Source organism: Strix aluco, chromosome 6, assembly GCF_031877795.1.
Source record: "Strix aluco isolate bStrAlu1 chromosome 6, bStrAlu1.hap1, whole genome shotgun sequence".
Taxonomy (NCBI): domain Eukaryota; kingdom Metazoa; phylum Chordata; class Aves; order Strigiformes; family Strigidae; genus Strix; species Strix aluco.
Genome location: NC_133936.1, coordinates 21,712,111 through 21,731,291, shown reverse-complemented (window position 1 = coordinate 21,731,291; position 19,181 = coordinate 21,712,111). Strand labels below are relative to the sequence as shown.

Sequence of the window (19,181 nt, the reverse complement as noted above, 5' to 3'; positions counted from 1 at the left end):
GTTTCTCTCACTGTTTTAATTCAGTCCTCATACTGCCATGTGGTGTTTTGCCCTTTCTTAAGTATGTTTTCATGGAGGCACCACCAGCTTCACTGATGGGCTCAGCTGCTTCCTGGAGTGCGTCCATTGTGGAGCTGGCACAGGGCAGCCCCTGGTCTCTTCTCACAGTGGCCACCCCTGCAGCCTCCTGCTACGAAAACCTTGCCACCAACACCCAATATTGGAATTCAGCAATGATCAGCAGCAACATAATATTTGGTTGCTGTAGCTCATTATTCTCTATTGTTGGTTGAATTTTTTTAATCGGGAGACTGTCTTCTGAATGAGCCTGACTAGGCTTTTTAGGTTGATAAATTGTAATTCTCTGTTGACTATTATTGAAGTTTCTGAAAACCTTTTTGGCAACTTTAGTCATTATATTGTAGTTCCATTGTCACGCAATGATAAAATCTAAAACTCTGAAAGAATGCGATTGCAATCTCTGCTCATGCTGGCTTTTCAAGGTAAAACATCCCAAGTTGAAAGTGATTTTACTTTGCCATTTTTAATTCAGTTCTTTTGACTTAATTTGTAGTTTGCAAAGACCTATGAATATCTGACATATATATAACCCATTCTTCACAGGCCTTTGAAGATATATATATTGAACAGCGCAAAACTATAAAAATCATACTGGAATATGCTGATAAAATCTTCACTTACGTCTTTATTCTGGAAATGGTGCTAAAATGGGTTGCCTATGGTTTTCAAACTTATTTCACTAATGCTTGGTGCTGGCTGGACTTCCTGATTGTTGATGTAGGTACTATACTTTCTAAGTAGCCTATTTCTGTTGTTTAGGCAGGTCCTTTTATGTAACTCCAATCTGATACATACATATATATATATAGTGAAGAATATAAATTGGGTTTAAAATAAGAAAAAAATTACATACAGGTGAATAAGATTGCCTTGTAATTATTCAGTGAGTAACTAAATCTGCCTTTATATTTATGCTATTGTTGACTCCCTGTGTTCTGTCTATGTTTTACTGTGCTGGGTCCCAACCAGTGAGTGAGGACTACCAGCTGATTGGACTTCAGTCTTCTGGATTTGATGACAGAGAACAAGGAGGAAGCAGACACAGAAAGGAAAGGGAAGTTTATGTGAGCACATGGGGTTGGGGCAGGACAGTTGATCCTGGGCTTAATGAGTCACTGGCAAAGAACTGCAAGAGGGAATAGTATCAGAAAATCAAGACAGAAAAAGAAGAGGGGTAGGGGCAAGGAGACAGCAATTGGAGTAAAGAGAAGGATTGAGGAAAATGAAAGGTGATGGCCTATGGATCAATATAAAAAGGTGGGAATTATTCATTTGCAATCCTCATTTTGATTGTTGTGGTGCTCATTGTGTACTAGGCTGCAAGTCTAATTTCAGTGCAACTCTTCCACTTTTCATCGACACATGACTTTCTAAAGATACTTTTTTGAAAGCTGAAATTGTTTTGGTTTTGTTTGGCTCTGTCTCCAATCATAGAGAATGCCTCTTGCAGCCTCTCTGAATTCTTGTAACAAAAAAAGCGCCAAGTTTTAGATGACAGAAGTAACATTTTTCAACAAGTATGATAAAAAGTAGTGTTGAAATTGCACTCCAAAGAATTAATTAAATTAGTGACATTGCGTGGTATGTTCTTATAAAGGACTTCTTTCTCTGTGTAGACATTTGAGTGGAAATTCAACAAATGGACAGAGAAAGACTCTATTAATTAGGATGGAAATTTTGTCCCCTACCAAGAGAGTTGAAACTTAAGTAATGTTCTTTTTTAAATACATTTTTTGGAGGGAAAGACACAAGTGGTGTTTGTTATCCGTTGTTCTCATTTAACTGTGCTTCTCTTTTTAGCATCAGTTATGGGGCGGGGGTGCAGAATCCCCATTCTGATCAAATGGGCTAACTCAGTGGCATGAGATAACACATGGTTTCTCTGGGAATGCAGTTTTCTGCTTTCTTCTTTCATGTCCTCTCCATTCCTTCTGTTGTGAACACCCAATATATATTTCTACAAATTATAAAGTCAACATGTATTCCCAGAACAGATGTATTGATCTCTAAGAAGCTTAGTAAGTATAAGAGGTTCTCCCCTTTCCTTAAGATTAAATTCTGCAAAACAAGATACCCTCAATAAGGCAATGGAAAGAAAAGTTGACTGTCTTTGAGTGAGGCTGAATATATATATATTTTTTTTTTTAGATTTACTTTCTTTATGGATGTCATAGACTTCAGGGTTTTTTTTTTTTAAACTGTACTCAAATGTTAAATGAAAAAGTATGACAATTTTATGATTAATGGGAATCAGCAGCAATCATCCAGGTGGGTTTTGTCTTCTTTGCATAAAATTGTTGATGCCATGCTTTAGTCTCATTTCCTGTTAGGATTCCAAGACAGTATGTTTCCAGAACTCTTTGTGATACTTAAATTTGCATTTCTATTTGTCCATTAGAGTTGTGATTTGTGACAGGTGCGTAAATAAACAGATAACCATTAAGACATATTCAGAATTAATATCTTTGTATGAGCCTGTATTGTGAGACGTTGATCTTGAATGATATTTAAGATAAATTCTTCTTAGTAAAACATACCATATCTCCATATGGATAGGTATGGGCTATTCCTTTTTTCAGTGATTTCAGTGCTTTCATGTAGCCATCTTCATTTCTTGCTTGGAATTGCCTACATCTTATGACCCTATAGCAGCAGATCATAGAATAATTTAGGTTGGAAGGTACCTTTGGAGGTTTTCTGGTGTAGCTCCTTGCCTTGAAAGCAGGGCCAGTTTAGAAATTAGCTCTAACCTTAAGGTTAATTAGGCTGCACAGGATGATACCCAGTTTTGAATGGAGATTCTGCCATCTTAATTGGCAATCTGTTTCCAGTGTGTGACCACCTGTATTGTAAACCTGCTCTTCCCCCCACCCTATCCCCCTGAAAAAGTCAGTGGTGGTCTGCTTAGATTTTTCTGACTTTATTGACAAATTTACTTGTTACTGTTTTCAGCTAGTAGCAAGCAACTTTAACTCTTTCTCTTACTGCTGGCATTTTACCTGTTGGTTTAGGTAACAGGCAGTGCATTGCCCTCAACTGTTTGAATCTATTTTTACTTTATCTTCCTGTCTTATGCCTTTATGCAGCTAAACATTGAACAAATTTGCCATACCAGTACCAGTCTAATTAAATGTTTCACAGTGAGGCAACATGTTATAGGATCTTTCTAGGCAAACTATTCTGTACCTGGTGGTCTAAACTGTCCAGCTGTCCCCTCTTTGGGAAAGAATTTATAGCATACAAACAGAAATTCTTGCCCATTGTGATGTTCGTAGTGTTTCCAGAAAAGGATAATTAGCCCCAAAACAAGTACACATGCCAGTTTTCCTCAGCCTTCCATGTGCAAGTTCAAAGGGTATAATGAAAAAGAACAAACATGGGTTTGTGTAGTATTTGACAGCTTGCTTGAACTACCCTTGGAGGAAAGAAATCTGCATGAGACTTCTCGTGTAAATGCAACAGGAGACAACCATCTGGTGTGGAAGACTCAGTGAGGAAAGAAGTCATTGACTCTCACCAGAAAACAGCAGGACAATCAGCTTTTGAGCTGTTAATTGTACTGAAGGCTTCAAAAATTATTGTGGATTAGACCCTGTCTTCTGCAAGAGTAATAATATTAAAAGAGGAAATTAATCTCAAGGCATATTAATTGTCCAAAACACAAGCAGTTTAACAAATCCAAAGATGTTTCCACCTTACGTTAACAATGTTCTTTTCTGCAAATGCCCCATTTTGTAGTTACAAGAACAGAAAGTTGAAATGAAGCTGAGGATGGATTCTGTCTCACATGTATCGTCACAGTGTGATTTTTGCATTTCCCTTTCTTTTTGTTACAATACACCTTTTGAATTTACTGTATTGGTGAAAGTATATAATATTACTTTCTAATTTTACATCACAGAAATGTTACAGTTAGCACTTTTGTATGTGGAAGACAGTTCAGAGCTGGTATCAGGAGTTGTTCAAACCACGATCATACATAAGGAAAAGGAGGAAATTATTTAAATAAATAAATAAATGCTTGTATGCACATGCATACACATCCACAGATGGTACCAGAAAACTTAAACTTTAATTGCCATCAGCACCACGTGATGAGATGAACTATCCTCCTTCTCCTTTCTCCCCTCCCCCAAAAAAAAGAAAGCAGATATGTTAAACTGTATTTTAGTTTCCAAAGAAAGATAAAATTACAGCATCGTTAAGTAGAGATGTGCTAATTTTGCAGGAAGAGGATTTCTTGCAACACAAATAAGCAAATATAATTTAATTATCTAAGAAAATATGGTTATCTGACAGGAATACTTGAAACAGATTTTTCTGTATCTTCTCTCAAATTAGAGAGAATTAGAAAAGTAAGGCGTAATGATCTTAAGGTCTTGATGGATTCATACAGATTAGTGCTTTCTATGCTAAATGTTCGTCTAGGATTTGAATTTAAAGAAGGCACAGTCTTCTGAAACTTGAGTATTATAGTTGAGTTTGTATACGAAATCAGATTGGTGGCATAAACAAAGGTCATTCCGCTCAGTGAATGTGTTCTTTTTCTGGATCTTCTAGTTTTCTTTTTTCCTATTTTAAATGAAATTTTCTTCTCTTGAACTACATGGCCTAATTATAATTACTTCAGCAACTGAATTATCTAAAGTTTTAGATGGGTTATTTCACAAATACAGGTATATAGTCACCATGATAAACCATTGTAGTGATCATTGACTTGTATGTCATATATTGCACAGATGCTAAGTTCCCTAAGTTAATTTTATCTAGTTTCTGTGATTTACAAAAAATATTGCATCTTGATTTTTTAAAATCACCCTTGATTTTATTAAAACACTGCATGTGTTGTTTAAAAGGCATAAAAATTTAGCCATTTTCTCCTTGTTTGTGTATTCTATAATGTGCCATTGCTTAACCCCTTTCAATACTCTAAGGCAGATAACTCTAAAACACATCTGCCAGCTCCTTGATCATTCTTGGATTTAGAATTTTTAACTTCAGTTTTGAACTTCAAAAACCAGAAACTGTGCTCTCTGCCACATGGAGGTGAACATAGATTTTCTTCTGGTATTTGATATTATGATTTTTAAATATCCAGATTGTAGTAGTCTGAAGAGGCAACAAGCCATAGCTCACAAATTAATTCTGTCATAATTCCACTTCCCAGGAAAGTGCTGTCTACTGTGTTCTGTGCATTTAAGTGCATTGCTTTTAGGTAATTGTATTGACATTGGTATTTCTTTGTGTCTGTCATACGGTTAGGAGTCACACATGTCAGAGTCCTGTCTGACTGAGTATATTCCACTTCCAAGCCTGTCATCATCTGCAGGCAATATGAATTACTAGTTATTAATGCATCTGCTGTTATGTGAATTATTCTAAGTGCAAATTAACAGAAGCAAATGCTTCTGGCTCACAAGTCTGTCATGACTGTAATAATGCATCTGTAGTAGGGCCCTGTTTAGTACTGTAACATGTCATGTAGAATGGGATTAGGTTTTCGGTACATTTCAGGCTTTGTCTGTTTATTGGGAAGATGAGCTTTTATTCAAATTCTTTTTATCCAAATTGCCCTTCATTTTGCACAGGTATGATGTGCATTCTTCTAATTAGCACTGTGATGAAAATTCCAGAGATTAAAGTCTCTTTTTGTTTAAACTGTTCTGAAATTTACACATAATGTTAATTTTAAAAATTTTTTGTTCTTTTTTATTTGTTCTTGCTAGAAGTTTAGGGTCCTTATGAACTTTTTTCTGATTTACAGATCAAAGTTTTCTTCCTCAAGGCATTACATTGTATTGTGAGGCCACTAAAAAAAAAAGAATTCTTTTGTTTTTTCTTTCCTCTAGGTCTCCTTGGTTAGCTTAGTAGCTTATGCCCTTGGTTTCTCTGAACTCAGTGCAATTAAATCCCTCCGAACGTTAAGAGCTTTGAGACCTCTAAGAGCTTTATCACGCTTTGAAGGCATGAGGGTAAGAAAAAAAAGAAACAGTGTGTAAAACAAATTCATAAAAATATGCCTAATTATAAAATCATGGACCAACACTGAACTGCATGTCTGTTTTCAAGGCCAACAGTCGCATGTTTGATTGTATTACATGTGTTATTCCTTTTCTATTTGCATTACTTCAGTGTATTTAAATACTTTACATTAAATCTTTTGCTATATTTGAAAAAAAGTAATCTTTTTAGTGCTTTACATATTGTTTTTAAAAAGTTTTTTTCTGTGTTTATTTACTAGGTGGTTGTGAATGCTCTTACTGGAGCAATCCCATCCATTATGAATGTACTTCTGGTTTGTCTTACATTCTGGCTAATTTTCAGCATCATGGGAGTAAATTTGTTTGCTGGCAAGTTCTATCACTGTGTTAACACCACAACTGGTGAGAAGTTTCTACCAGAGAAAGTCAGTAATGTAACTATGTGTAAAACTCTTATGAACACTGCTGTGGAAGTTCAGTGGAAAAATGTGAAAGTAAACTTTGATAATGTTGGAGCTGGTTATCTTTCTCTGCTTCAAGTAGTAAGTTATAAATTTTGATAAATTAATTTTCCAGCTTTAAGTTTTGTAGCATAACATTTAATTCCATAATTTTCAGTGTTATTTTACAATATATGAATGGATGTGGGATTTGATTTTATAATTGTCGTCTGTGAAGCTACTTAATATTGCTTAAGGTAAAAATCTGATACATTTTATGGCCATTTGGAAGAGGAGTAATATCTAATATCTACCAGATGGATATAAAGTTCTTTTGGCACCCAATCACTAGTACATTTCCAAGTACTACAGAAATACAGTATCTAGTAAAAAAAAAAAAAAAAAAAAAAAAAAAGGCAGCTTGGATTAATTTTCTTTTATTTGCTTGATTTGTAATGGCATGCTGACTTAGATTTTTGCCATAGTACTCAGATACATTCAGGGGCTCATCTGATCTTCAAACGAGAAGAGAGCCAAGTATTGATTTAGAAAAAGTTTTTAAATTCACTTTTTCCTTTCTCTTCTTTCCCTTTTTATTATTCTTACTAGTCCCACTCCAGTCATTATAAATTATTGTCAAGTGGGTTTTTTGAAGATAGTGTTTGGCTTGTTTTTAAATTCTAAATGAGCAGTTGCAGAATTTACTAGTGCTAGATTTCAAAGCACAAGACTTTTTCAGAGGCAGCATCTGTAATTTGGAGCCAATAGGGCAGAAACATACATTCCTAATCAGGTTCGCTTTACAAACTACTTCTGGGAAAAATATTTGTGCTCATAAGCACTTGGTAATTATTCTGTGTTTTAAAACTCTCCAACTGGTAGTATTTAACAATATTGTGCTAGCAGGCACTGACTGCTCCAGGGAGTGACATTAGCTATTGCTAAATAGCACTAGTTGATTGCATAAATTAAGTGTAAAGGACAGCAGTGCTTTTAGCTTTTGCAACATATCTTGCATAGAATGGTTCAGCTACATAATGTTTGTAGTAAACACACCATTCATACCTTGTTTTTACTTAATATCACAGCTTACAGGAGTAAGTTTGATGGAAGGCCCACTAGATGGATAAGGAATCGGCTGGATGGCTGTGTCCAAAGACTTACAGTCAGTGGCTTAATGTCCAAGTGGAAACCAGTAAAAAGTGGTGTGTCTCAAGGGTCTGCTCTGGGACCAATACTATTTAATAGTCTAATCACTGACATAGGTAGTGGGATTGAGTGCACCCTCAGCAGTTTGCGGATGACACCAAGCTGAGCTGTGCAGTTGATATGCTTAGAGGACTGGGATGCCATTGTGAGGGACCCTGACAGGCTTGAGGAGTGGGCCCTTGTGAACCTCATGAAGTTCAACAAGGCCATGTGCAAGGTCCTGCACCTGGATCAAGGCAATCCCCAGTATCAGTACAGACTGGAGGATGAATGTATTGAGAGCAGCCCTGCAGAGAAGGACCTGGCATACTGGTGGACAGAAAAGTGGACATGAGCCAGCAATGTGCGCTCACAGCCCAGAAAGCAAATCATATCCTGGGCAGCATCAAAAGCGCGGCAAATGGATTGAGGGAGGTGATTCTTCTCATCCACTCCACTCTCATGAGGGCCTACCAGTAGAAGAAAGACATGGACCTCTTAGAGTGGGACAAGAAAAAGATGAGAGGGCTGGAACATGTCTACTATGAAGAAAGAGCGAGAGAGTTGGAGTTGTTCAGCCTGAAGAAGAGGAGGCTCCAGGGTGACCTTATTGAAGCCTTTCAATATGTAATGGGGGCTTATAGATGGAGAGAAAATTTTCCCAAAGTCTGTAGTGACAGGACAAGGGGCAACAGTTTTAAACCGAAAGAGGGTAGATTTAGATTGGATATAAGGAATTTTTTTTTTTTTTTTTTTTCAATGATAGGATGGTGAGACACTGGAAAAGATTGCCCAGAGAAGTTGTGGGTGCCCCATCATTGGTTGTGTGATATAGTGAAAAATGTCTTTGCCCATGGCAGAGGAGTTGTACTAGATGATCTCTAAAGGTCCCTTCCAAGCCAAACCACTCTATGATTCTATTGTTTCCTTAAGATTTCTTGGTACTACTTATCTTCTGGAGTTTCTTCTAGGACTATTTGCATATTCTGTCTGAAAAATGCCAACCCATGATGGCTGATTTTTGGAGTCGTCCTCCATTTTTTTTGGTAGTCAGAAAGTTGGAACTGAGAGCCTTCTTAAAAATTGCAGTCTTTCTGTTATGCTCAGATATTGATTGCAACTTGTCCCACATAGAGGTTATATGAATTTTCATGAAGTTTAGAATTTATTCAGTGCTCAAGTATTAGGGAGAAGTATTCCACAGTAAATTACTTCCTGTGAATACTCCACTCGTGTCTTACCAGGCTTTTAATAATCGTCTTTATTATTGTGGGTGCAAATACATTGCAGAAGACAGTGTTTTATTGAGAAAGTTTACAGAATTGAAGCTTTGATATAAAATATTAACAAACTTTGTTTTTAGGCAACATTTAAAGGATGGATGGACATCATGTACGCTGCGGTTGATTCTAGAGAAGTGAGTCCAATATAAAATTTACTGAGTGAAATCAGATCCAAAATGGATGTAATCCTTCTTGAATGGCTGTTGAAATGAAGTAAAATACAAAGAATAAAAATGTAAAACCTTGATAAATTTTCTATATACATCTATGGTCTATAAAGTAGTTAAGTGCATATACTTCTAATAGGTAAAAAAATTACAGCAGTATATTAGTATTACTAATGTAATAAGTCATCTGTAAATAACAAAACTAATGAAATCTGGTTTCCTATTAATTTATGTCACTGAGGTTGTAGAGATTAGGAAACAAGTTTTTCCTGTGTCTCCAAAAATAGCTCAAATAATCAAGTGACATCACCTGCAAAAACTAATCCAGAGGTGCAGACTCTGGTGATCTCAAAAAATAACATGGCTGAATTTTGCTTGTTTTTCTGTTAATGTTGGTCTTTGTTTACATCTCTCTTCTATCCAGCTCATGATTTGCATGAAGACCATAGGAACTGCATTGCTTTTGAGATTTGCACGTTTTTGTCAAATTTAGTAGGTACTGCATCAAATGTCATTAGAGAAGAACTGGCAGACAGAAAGGGGAGGAATGGCAGGTCTGTGTGTGCAATTAAAGACACCTGTATTAAATAGAGCAATTTGAAGTTCAAAGATAAGGCAAGTGTAGGGTATGCTCCAAAACAGCTGTTTTCCCCTGCTTGTCAAGGAGTTGCTAACCAGCTGGATGCAACTTCTGTTCCTGCTTGGCATTATGTAATTTGTCTTAACTGTATTTGTGATGTATTGCTGTTTTTCTGTGTTAGACAGGGAAACAGCCCAAGTATGAGGACAACCTGTACATGTATATTTACTTTGTTGCCTTTATCATCTTTGGATCGTTTTTCACCCTAAACTTATTCATTGGTGTCATCATAGATAACTTCAACCAACAAAAAAAGAAGATAAGTATCACATTTCATTTTCACAACACTTCATTGTTATTGAGCGTTCAGCAAATGCATACAAGGATAAATATGAGTGTCTAAAATTTATCATAGGAGAAAAAAAGAAATCGGCTATTAAGGTTTCCTTTCATTCTATTCAAAATAATTAAATGTCTTTGCTTTTTAAGGCATTTGAAGTAATTTACTCAGACACTCAGTGTAAGTTTATTCTTCATATTCCTGTACTGCTCAAAGATAATGTTGTACATCAGAAAGTTAAGTACTGTTTTCCACTTACCCTTACAGGGCTGTGACAAAGTTATGTGAAAATGCAGATGACTTAATTCAAGCAAATAGATGACAGGGAAGAAGAGAATATGCAAAACTACAAATATCAAAGTTGATAAACATAATCAGTACTGTGAGGGCCTTCTCAGTTATGAAGAGACTAACGCAGAAAAGCTGAATTCTGGAACTACTGCTCTGTATTGTAAGATTAGAGATGGTTGGGAAACTGTCTCGAGTTAGTAGTGAATTTACAAGAGAAAAAAAAAAATTGTTGACGTTTGAAAATGTGTAGTCTTTCTTTTCAACTGAAATTGTTTCTATTATTCAGATGAACACAGGATTCTATCAAGAGCTCCAGGAGCATTTAAATAGATTAAAATGCAGGCTATGATGGCAAATTGAATTCTACTTGCTATTTAAACTATAAATGCTGTCTGAGGTCTACAATAGTCTTATTTTTCTGTACACATTTGGAGAAGAATCATGATGGAATGTTGAATTTAAAAAAAAAAAAAAAAAAAAAAAAAGCTCAGTAATACCAAGGCAGTACATAATTTCTTCATGTGATTCTTCTTCTGTGATTCTAGATGGTTTGTCAAGTTTGATTCATTGTACTGAAAAAAGATATGGCTAGACTTACTGCAGTGGAAACTTCCATTAAATCTTTCCACTTGAGATTGGACTATGCAACTTCGTATGTTGCTTCTTCAGATCCTTTGAGTCTCTTATCTGCAGACCCACATAATAGAAAGGTTGAGTTTGTGGTTCCAAACCTGATGACATCATCCTGCAAGATGTTTGCACCTCCATTAGATAAACATCAGGGGCTTCCAGTACTTAAGAGGAAGGTGGTTCAGCTTCTTATCATTGGAGAGGAAGACTACGGTTACATACATGCTATTGGCATTTTTAGCAGTCTGTATGTGACAAAGTGACCTTAGTAATGAGGTGATTATAAATTCACTTGGCAGACACTGTCTACTGTAGTCATTATGACTCAGAAGGCAGAGAAGTGTTCCTGCTAAAGGGCTTTTTCTGGCTGTGTGGTATACACCTCTTTGTAGCTGTTATAACTGTCACCAAGAAAGAAAAAATACTGCCAATATCACAAAGGACAACAATTAGGCTGGGTAAAGTTCTATCTATATGCTATTCTTCAGTTTCATGTAGCAAATTAGCAAACATTAGTTGCCCGTCTTTTGAATTTATAGATGCACCCATGCTCATAAAATTGTGCAGATCACGTAGTGCATGGCTACCCAGCAGTATTTTTCTGGTCTTTGTTCTGCCTTCACATCACTGAGATCTCTCCATTTTGGGCAATATTGTTGGGATATGAATGGGAAAGACCTCATGTTGCAATATATTGTCTCTGTGTAGTTAAACTGTGTGCATGTCTTTGGTCCCTGTGTGCATCCTACGTCATTACATTAGTTCCTATGAGGAAAAAAAAGTTCCAATAGCTGACAGATTCTTAACTGTTACAGTCCTCAAAGGCATATAGGGTGTATCTCATCTTGAGACTGCTATTCTTCCTATGGACAGCACACTGAGACAAAGACAACTTGTTCACTCTTGATAGCCATTACATCAGTGAGACAGCAGAAGAAATCCCATGTTCAATGCCAGTTCCTTTGTAGCATGGGTTTTTTATTTCCCACTGGGTAAAATCTCCTGACAGAGTCACATCACATTTCCACCATAACCAGCAAATTAATTTCTTGGTTTTCTCCCAAACCTCTTACTCTTGAAGAACTGAATTTCAATTGGATATTTGGCTTATAGGAGACCTGCTAAACAGGATCTCTTTTGACTTCTAAATCTTCATGTCTATATGTAGCCACAGCTGAAAAACTCAAACACAACTTCATCCAGATTCATCATTACTTTCTCAATAAGATTGACACTGCATTTGACAAAGTCACAGTATCACCTGGGAGACTGAAATTCATTTCCAAATGTCACTGCTTTGGCATCATGCATGCCTGGAATGTACTTACAAACCAATGCATGAGAGAAAAAAAAGAACTTACTTGTCAACATAAATTGTATTTCTGACAAGTGTTTCCACATGTGGAATATGCATAACACACCAGTCTAGATATTTTCTTACTCAAACTGTTGTCCTCTTATTCAGGCAAGAAACCCCAGAATAAGCTCATGCTTCTGGTGATCTCTGAATGATGTAGGGAAATGATCAAGCCTCATATACACTGTCAAAGTATTATTGTGACAAAAGAACATCTGAACTGAGATACCTGTACTCAAATGATAAAGCATGCATCCTGAAAAGTAGAATCAGTAATTTCTTCTTCCTCATATGGTTTCCTTGAAGGCATATCAGCTCTCAATGAATCTTTCTACCTTTGAAGCTTTTTTATTTCTGGTTGATTGATTTACAGTGTGGAGTTCATGATCTTAGATTTATAAGTATCTATGGAATGTATGTTTTTACAAGGTTTTCTGGTACATATTTAATTGAATTAATCAGGTATGGGGTTTTTTTAATAACAAATAAATAGAAGTTTTGGGGTTTTTCCTCAGTTCCTTAATTTGTTTTATTTTTCCATCAAGACTTGTCAGATATTTTAACAATTTTCGATATAATTACTATATTTTTGTTTTGATAACAATCTATGAATATATCCTTCATAAAAAAAACATGTTCTGCAATGCTGCAAATTAATGGATTTAAAGGTTTGGCTGTAATCAGTTCTATTTTTATTATTTTACCTTGGAGGTCAAGACATTTTCATGACAGAAGAACAAAAGAAATACTACAATGCAATGAAGAAGCTGGGGTCCAAGAAACCACAAAAACCTATACCTAGACCAGCAGTAAGAATGCGTGCTATTCTTTTATCATCTACGCTTGGGAAAAAATTGCAGCAGTACATTTACCAAAAATTTCTTCCTTAACTCTGAAATGGTTTAGGTCTCATTCAAGTTAGCCCTTCATTCTGAATTGAAACTTGTATATATTTCTGTTCTTCAAGAAAAATCTCTCATATTTGTCACGCCTGAGGAAGTAGAGAATCAAAGAATCTGAAGAAATAGAATCTGTTGGGTTTTGAGGGGAAAACTTAATGACAGTGCTTTTCTTATATTTTTCAGCCTTTTGCTTGGTTGTATATTTTGGGGGAGGGAGAAGGAAATGGGAGGGAGGAAAACGATGTTCATTACGTACAACATACTATGTCCTTTTCTTTTTTTCTCCCCTCAGAACAAATTGCAAGGTCTGGTGTTTGATATTGTAACAAAGCAAGGATTTGACATCACCATTATGGTTCTCATCTGTCTTAATATGGTCACCATGATGATAGAAACAGATGACCAGAGTGAACTGATGCAAAATATTTTATACTGGATTAATTTGGTCTTTGTTGTCCTTTTCACTGGAGAATGTGTCTTCAAACTGTTCTCGCTCCGTTATTATTACTTCACCATTGGTTGGAATATTTTTGATTTTGTGGTTGTTATTCTTTCAATAGTAGGTAAGAAATTCTTATATTCAAAATGAACTATAGTAAGATCGGTACTAAATGCTTTATCTCTGTCAAATTTTGCAGATTAGAGGAAATACTTAATTTTAATTCCTTCTGATTATTTAGGAAATGAAAAGCATATTTTAGAGTAGTAACTTAATAATTCTTTATCAATTTTAATACTCTTTTTTTCCTAAGAGTGCTGGCAAAAAAGCTAAAATTACTTAGAGCAGATAAAATTTATCTCCAATTATAATTTCTGCTAATTGCACAGGTACAGTTGTTCTTTATTCATAATTTGTTGTGGAATATGTAATCTGTGATAAAATATTACCCTTTTAATTTTATGTTTCACAGGTATGTTTCTAGCTAAGGTGATTGAAAAGTACTTTGTATCCCCCACTTTGTTCAGAGTTGTACGACTTGCCAGAATCGGTCGAATCCTGCGTCTCATTAAAGGCGCTAAGGGAATCCGCACTCTGCTTTTTGCTTTGATGATGTCTCTCCCTGCTTTGTTCAACATTGGCCTGCTGCTGTTCCTGGTCATGTTTATCTATGCGATATTTGGCATGTCCAACTTTGCCTATGTTAAGAGGGAAGCTGGTATAGATGACATGTTCAACTTTGAAACGTTTGGCAACAGCATGATCTGCCTATTCCAGATTACCACATCTGCTGGCTGGGATGGTTTGTTAGACCCAATTCTTAACAGTGGGCCACCAGACTGTGACCCTAACAAACCTCATCCAGGGAGCTCTGTGAAAGGCGACTGCGGCAACCCTTCTGTTGGGATTTTCTTCTTTGTCAGCTACATTATCATATCGTTTCTGGTAGTGGTGAACATGTACATTGCTGTGATTTTGGAGAACTTCAGTGTTGCTACTGAAGAGAGCGCTGAACCCTTGAGTGAGGATGACTTTGAGATGTTCTATGAGGTTTGGGAAAAATATGATCCTGATGCAACACAATTCATAGAATATAGCAAATTGTCTGATTTTGCAGCTTCTCTGGATCCTCCTCTTAATATGCCAAAACCAAACACAATTCAACTTATTGCAATGGATCTGCCCATGGTAAGCGGTGACAGAATTCACTGCCTTGACATCTTGTTTGCTTTCACAAAGCGTGTTTTGGGGGAAAGTGATGAGATGGATGCCCTCAGAATACAGATGGAAGATCGGTTCATGGCAGCCAATCCTTCTAAAGTCTCCTATGAACCAATTACAACCACATTAAAAAGAAAACAGGAGGAAGTATCTGCTGTCATTATTCAGCGTGCTTATAGACGTCATCTTTTAAGACAGTCAGTAAAGAAACTTTCGTTTATGTATCGGAAGGATGGGGTCGATCTCCTTATCAAAAAAGATATGATTATTGGTAAGTTAAGTGAAAACTCGCCTCCAGAGAAAACGGATATGTCTTCATCCACTGCTTCTCCTCCTTCTTATGATAGTGTAACAAAACCAGAAAAAGAAAAATATGAAGATGACAAATCAGAAAAAGAAGACAAGGGGAAAGACAGAAAACCAAATAAAAAGTAAAAGACAAAGAGGTTGTTCATGACAAATGTTCACAAGCCTGAGAAGATGACATTTTTATCAATAGCACTCTTACTGGAGGATTATGCCAAAATTACAAGTTTACAAACTTGTAATTATAAATTTACATATTTACCCACTGTTGCAGTCAGTGCCTGTACCAGGATGATGACCCTTCACTAGCAAACTCTCAGTCTGTAACAGGGGAAAAAACCTTCCAGAAGAACAGTTTTTATTATCAGCTGGCACCAAATAGAGAGTAGACACAAAATTTCTACTTGGACTGTAGGAACCCTTAATGGAGTGCAAAATGACCAGTCCTAATAAATCTGTATTTTTGTGGAATAAGTGTATCTACTGTGTACATTTCATCTATGTATGTTCTATGTGTGTCAATTTTTCTCATGATATCATTTGCTTTAATTCAAATACTGCTATTTGTAATTCGGCTGTGCTGAGAAAAAAACTAAATACTCTTGCAGAAAAACACAAATGTCAGGAATATGAAATTATGTCATCATAATGTGAATATAATTCTCTTCAAGTCACTTCTAAACAGAAAACCAAGATTCCAGATTACCAAACCTCAGAATCTAGATCAAATCAACAATAAATTATAAAAAAGAAAAAGTATAGATAGAGAATTTATCAGAAAACAAAGCAAAGGGATAATTTTCACAGAAAAGAGGTTGGTAGTTTAGTCTCTTGGTTTTAATATACTTATGTTTAATATTTTTATTAATTATTATTTTATTATACAGTCCATTTCAGATACAGTGATTTAAATAAATGATGCTACACACACAACTCCTTTTCACAGAAAAGCTACAAATGCCAAGTTGTGCCTACAGGGAATTATTGAAATTAAGAAAATCTTTTTTTTAACTGTAGACCCTTAATTTCATGAGTAGCTTCCATACTTCATTCCAAAAATCTGTTTCTATACTTCTCATTTCACATGAATATATCCCACTTAGGATAATAATCAAAGCTATGTGTATAAATTGATAGCAAAGTACCTTTTGGGACAAATACCACCTTAATATATACTTCAGACTTAAAGAAATTTAAGTCTTAAGACTTAAATATAAGAGTAGCTGCTTATACTTTGGAAAGATGGGTCATGCTAGAGACACAAAACACATATATCAGAGTTGGTTTTGACCCCCTGTGGCACTTTAGTCAGGTTTCCACTGTACGTAATGCAATCTTCTATAGAAAACTGAGATGACCAAAAGGATATATTTAAATCAGCTTTGTCCTGCATTGTGGATTAGATGACTTTTTTATCATCAAGGCTGGCACTATATATGTAAGTAAAATATCATCTATTATTTAATCAATCGTTTTACGCAGTGGTACCTGTTTGAACAAAGAGACAATGGCCTAAGTACTGTATTTATTGCATCACGTATGTACCCTAGTAAATGTAGCTTATAACATTTCAATAGATAATATGATATATTCTGCAATACTCCACATAATTGGGAAGCTTTAACTGATGCATGCTTGCTGCTATTATCCTACAGCTTTTAAAGTCTAAGATTGGGAAGACATGTGAGTGGTAAAAAGAAAAAAACTGTTCAACGAGACCGTCATTCCTTATACCAGTAAGCAATAGTTTGCTGCTATTATAGATTTTATTTTGTTTGAGTTTTGTAATCAGCAAATATGCAGTAAATAACCAGACTACACAGGACAAATATATTGCTTAAAATGTGGGTCTAGAAAAAAACTTTTATAATATATATCTATTGATCTATTCTTGTTATTTTGAAAATAGTTTTCTTTTATAACATTTTATACTTACAAAAAACTACATGTATCTTCATCTTGTTATTGCTGTCTACCTGTGACACTTTACTGCTGGGGAACCTAAGATACAATGTGAATTAGTAATTGCAAGTTTCTGCTAATTATATTAAACATTTTAATAAGGAATAATTTTAAAAGAAATGGACAGTACAGTTCTTTTTCTGATCAGTAGGTAGGTCTCTGTATGTGAAACAAGATAGAAGAGTTTCTTTTGAAATTATAATCCTGTCTGTCAATTTTCAGGGTAATCTTAGTCATAGAAACATTGCTTTTCCCCAGTATTAGTCTCACACTGTCTGCCTTTCTTGTTGATTCATACTGCAGTAGAAATGCTTTAAATATGATTTATTATTCAGAGTCTTTCTTCATGAGAATGAGTAGTGAACCTGTGCAATGGGCAGTGGAATACCTTGCATTTCTTACAAAATAACTAGAATATAGATGGGCTCCTGCTTTTATAGAAACTATTGGCTCATAGTGTACTGATGAACTGCATGCAGGAAGTTGTTTCACTAAAAATAACTACATTGCTAACAATCCAAAAGAATAAAGATAACCTTTTTATGTACTTGTTCTAGTCTTGGTGTTTTTATTGTATGAAGTTTATACAGATTAACAAGTAATGGTTGGTAAAATTAAGGGGGATCCCCTTTAGCAATGAGGCAGTGTGTTTTAGACATCTAGATCACATGTTGCTTTATGACTTAGATCAATATCAACTTGTCATCATCTAGATGAAAAGAAATGATTATGCTGTCCTGCCCAGAGAAGTTTTTCTACAATTTAGAAAATAATCCCATATGTGGGGTTTTGTCAGACATTTGTGAGTTGCCCAGGAAGAGCTCCAGTAGTGTCTTCTGGTGGCCAAGTCCAATGAAGGGTGTCTCCACATTCTTGCTGAGCAGCAGATCCAGCAGACACTGCTCACCCTGGGGTGGCTGGTCTAGGACCTCTCACCAAAATAACCCCACAGAGGGGATAACAGAGTCACTTTAATCCCATTCCCTGTCAGGAAATCCATGCTTGCCAGGAGAAGGGAAAAAGACCTGTTAGAGGTGTTAATAGCCACCTCACAGCTGCCTTCAGGCAACTGGTGCCTTTACAGAGCCTAACAGGCATGGTCCCTGGCAAGAGGTTACTACATACAGGGGGCAGGGTATGGGGCAGGGTGTGTGCAGGTTGACCTCTGCCTGGAGTAATTAATGCATTTTTTTTCCATTCTCATTTCTGGTGTGAAGAGTAGCTCCTTATACTTGGGCCAATATAGCTAACAGGAAGGACAATGTGTATGTTTTTACTAACTGTATCTGATTTGAATTTAAACCCTTTTTTTAAAAAAAAAAAAAAAATCCAGAATAGTTATTGTTTTTCATATCTTAGCTGCTAACAGTAATTACTCAAATTAATAATGTAAATGCTTTAACAAATCTTGGTCATACTCTTGAATTGCTGTTTAAAGAACAAAATTGTTTTAACTCAGTGCTGAAGAGGTAGGTAGTTAAAAATTCCACGTGGAATAAGCGTGAAATGTGTATGTAATAATTTTTCTACAAACTTGGTAGTGTGAGGTCATTTATAAAATAATTTTATCCTGTAAAAATTCTATCATTAAAGTTATGTTTATTGAAGCCATAATCCAACTGAAGTCACTCTCCATTTTTGTTGAATCAAATTCTAAACTTTTTGGTCCTTTGCAAAAGGAGTAATATATTTGCAGATTTTAAGTGTATCTTTTTGAATAAACTTGTATCCTTTTATATTTCTTTGAAATTATTCCAGTACACCTGGAAGTTACTTGCCTTTATGGAAGACACAGTTGACTCTCTTACCCACCCAGGAATGTAAGTGTATTTTATTTCATGAAGGTACCATCAACACCTCCCCCCCACCTCAACAAACAGACACTAAATTAGGACATAAAAGGGGAAAAGTTCTGTTTTTCTAAAATCTTGACCTTGCTCAACTCCGTAACAAAACTATTTCACTTCAAAGACTTCTCCTGCATCCAGCATGCAAAATTACTTGTAAAAATAT

At 35.7% G+C, this 19,181-nt stretch overlaps 1 protein-coding gene across 3 annotated transcripts in view; it reads left to right on the top strand.

Moving 5' to 3' along the window:
* The window catches only part of LOC141925235 (sodium channel protein type 2 subunit alpha-like), a 78,567-nt gene extending 60,852 nt beyond the window's left edge, over window positions 1-17,715 (top strand). For all 3 annotated transcript variants that reach the window (XM_074829018.1, XM_074829017.1, XM_074829016.1), the window contains 8 exons: window positions 625-798; window positions 5,931-6,053; window positions 6,323-6,604; window positions 9,054-9,107; window positions 9,902-10,039; window positions 13,043-13,147; window positions 13,533-13,803; window positions 14,152-17,715. In XM_074829018.1, the coding sequence (XP_074685119.1) occupies window positions 625-798; window positions 5,931-6,053; window positions 6,323-6,604; window positions 9,054-9,107; window positions 9,902-10,039; window positions 13,043-13,147; window positions 13,533-13,803; window positions 14,152-15,335 (2,331 nt within the window). In that variant the 3' untranslated portion in view covers window positions 15,336-17,715. The remainder of the gene's footprint in view (window positions 1-624; window positions 799-5,930; window positions 6,054-6,322; window positions 6,605-9,053; window positions 9,108-9,901; window positions 10,040-13,042; window positions 13,148-13,532; window positions 13,804-14,151) is intronic.
* Window positions 17,716-19,181: the final 1,466 nt, after the last annotated feature.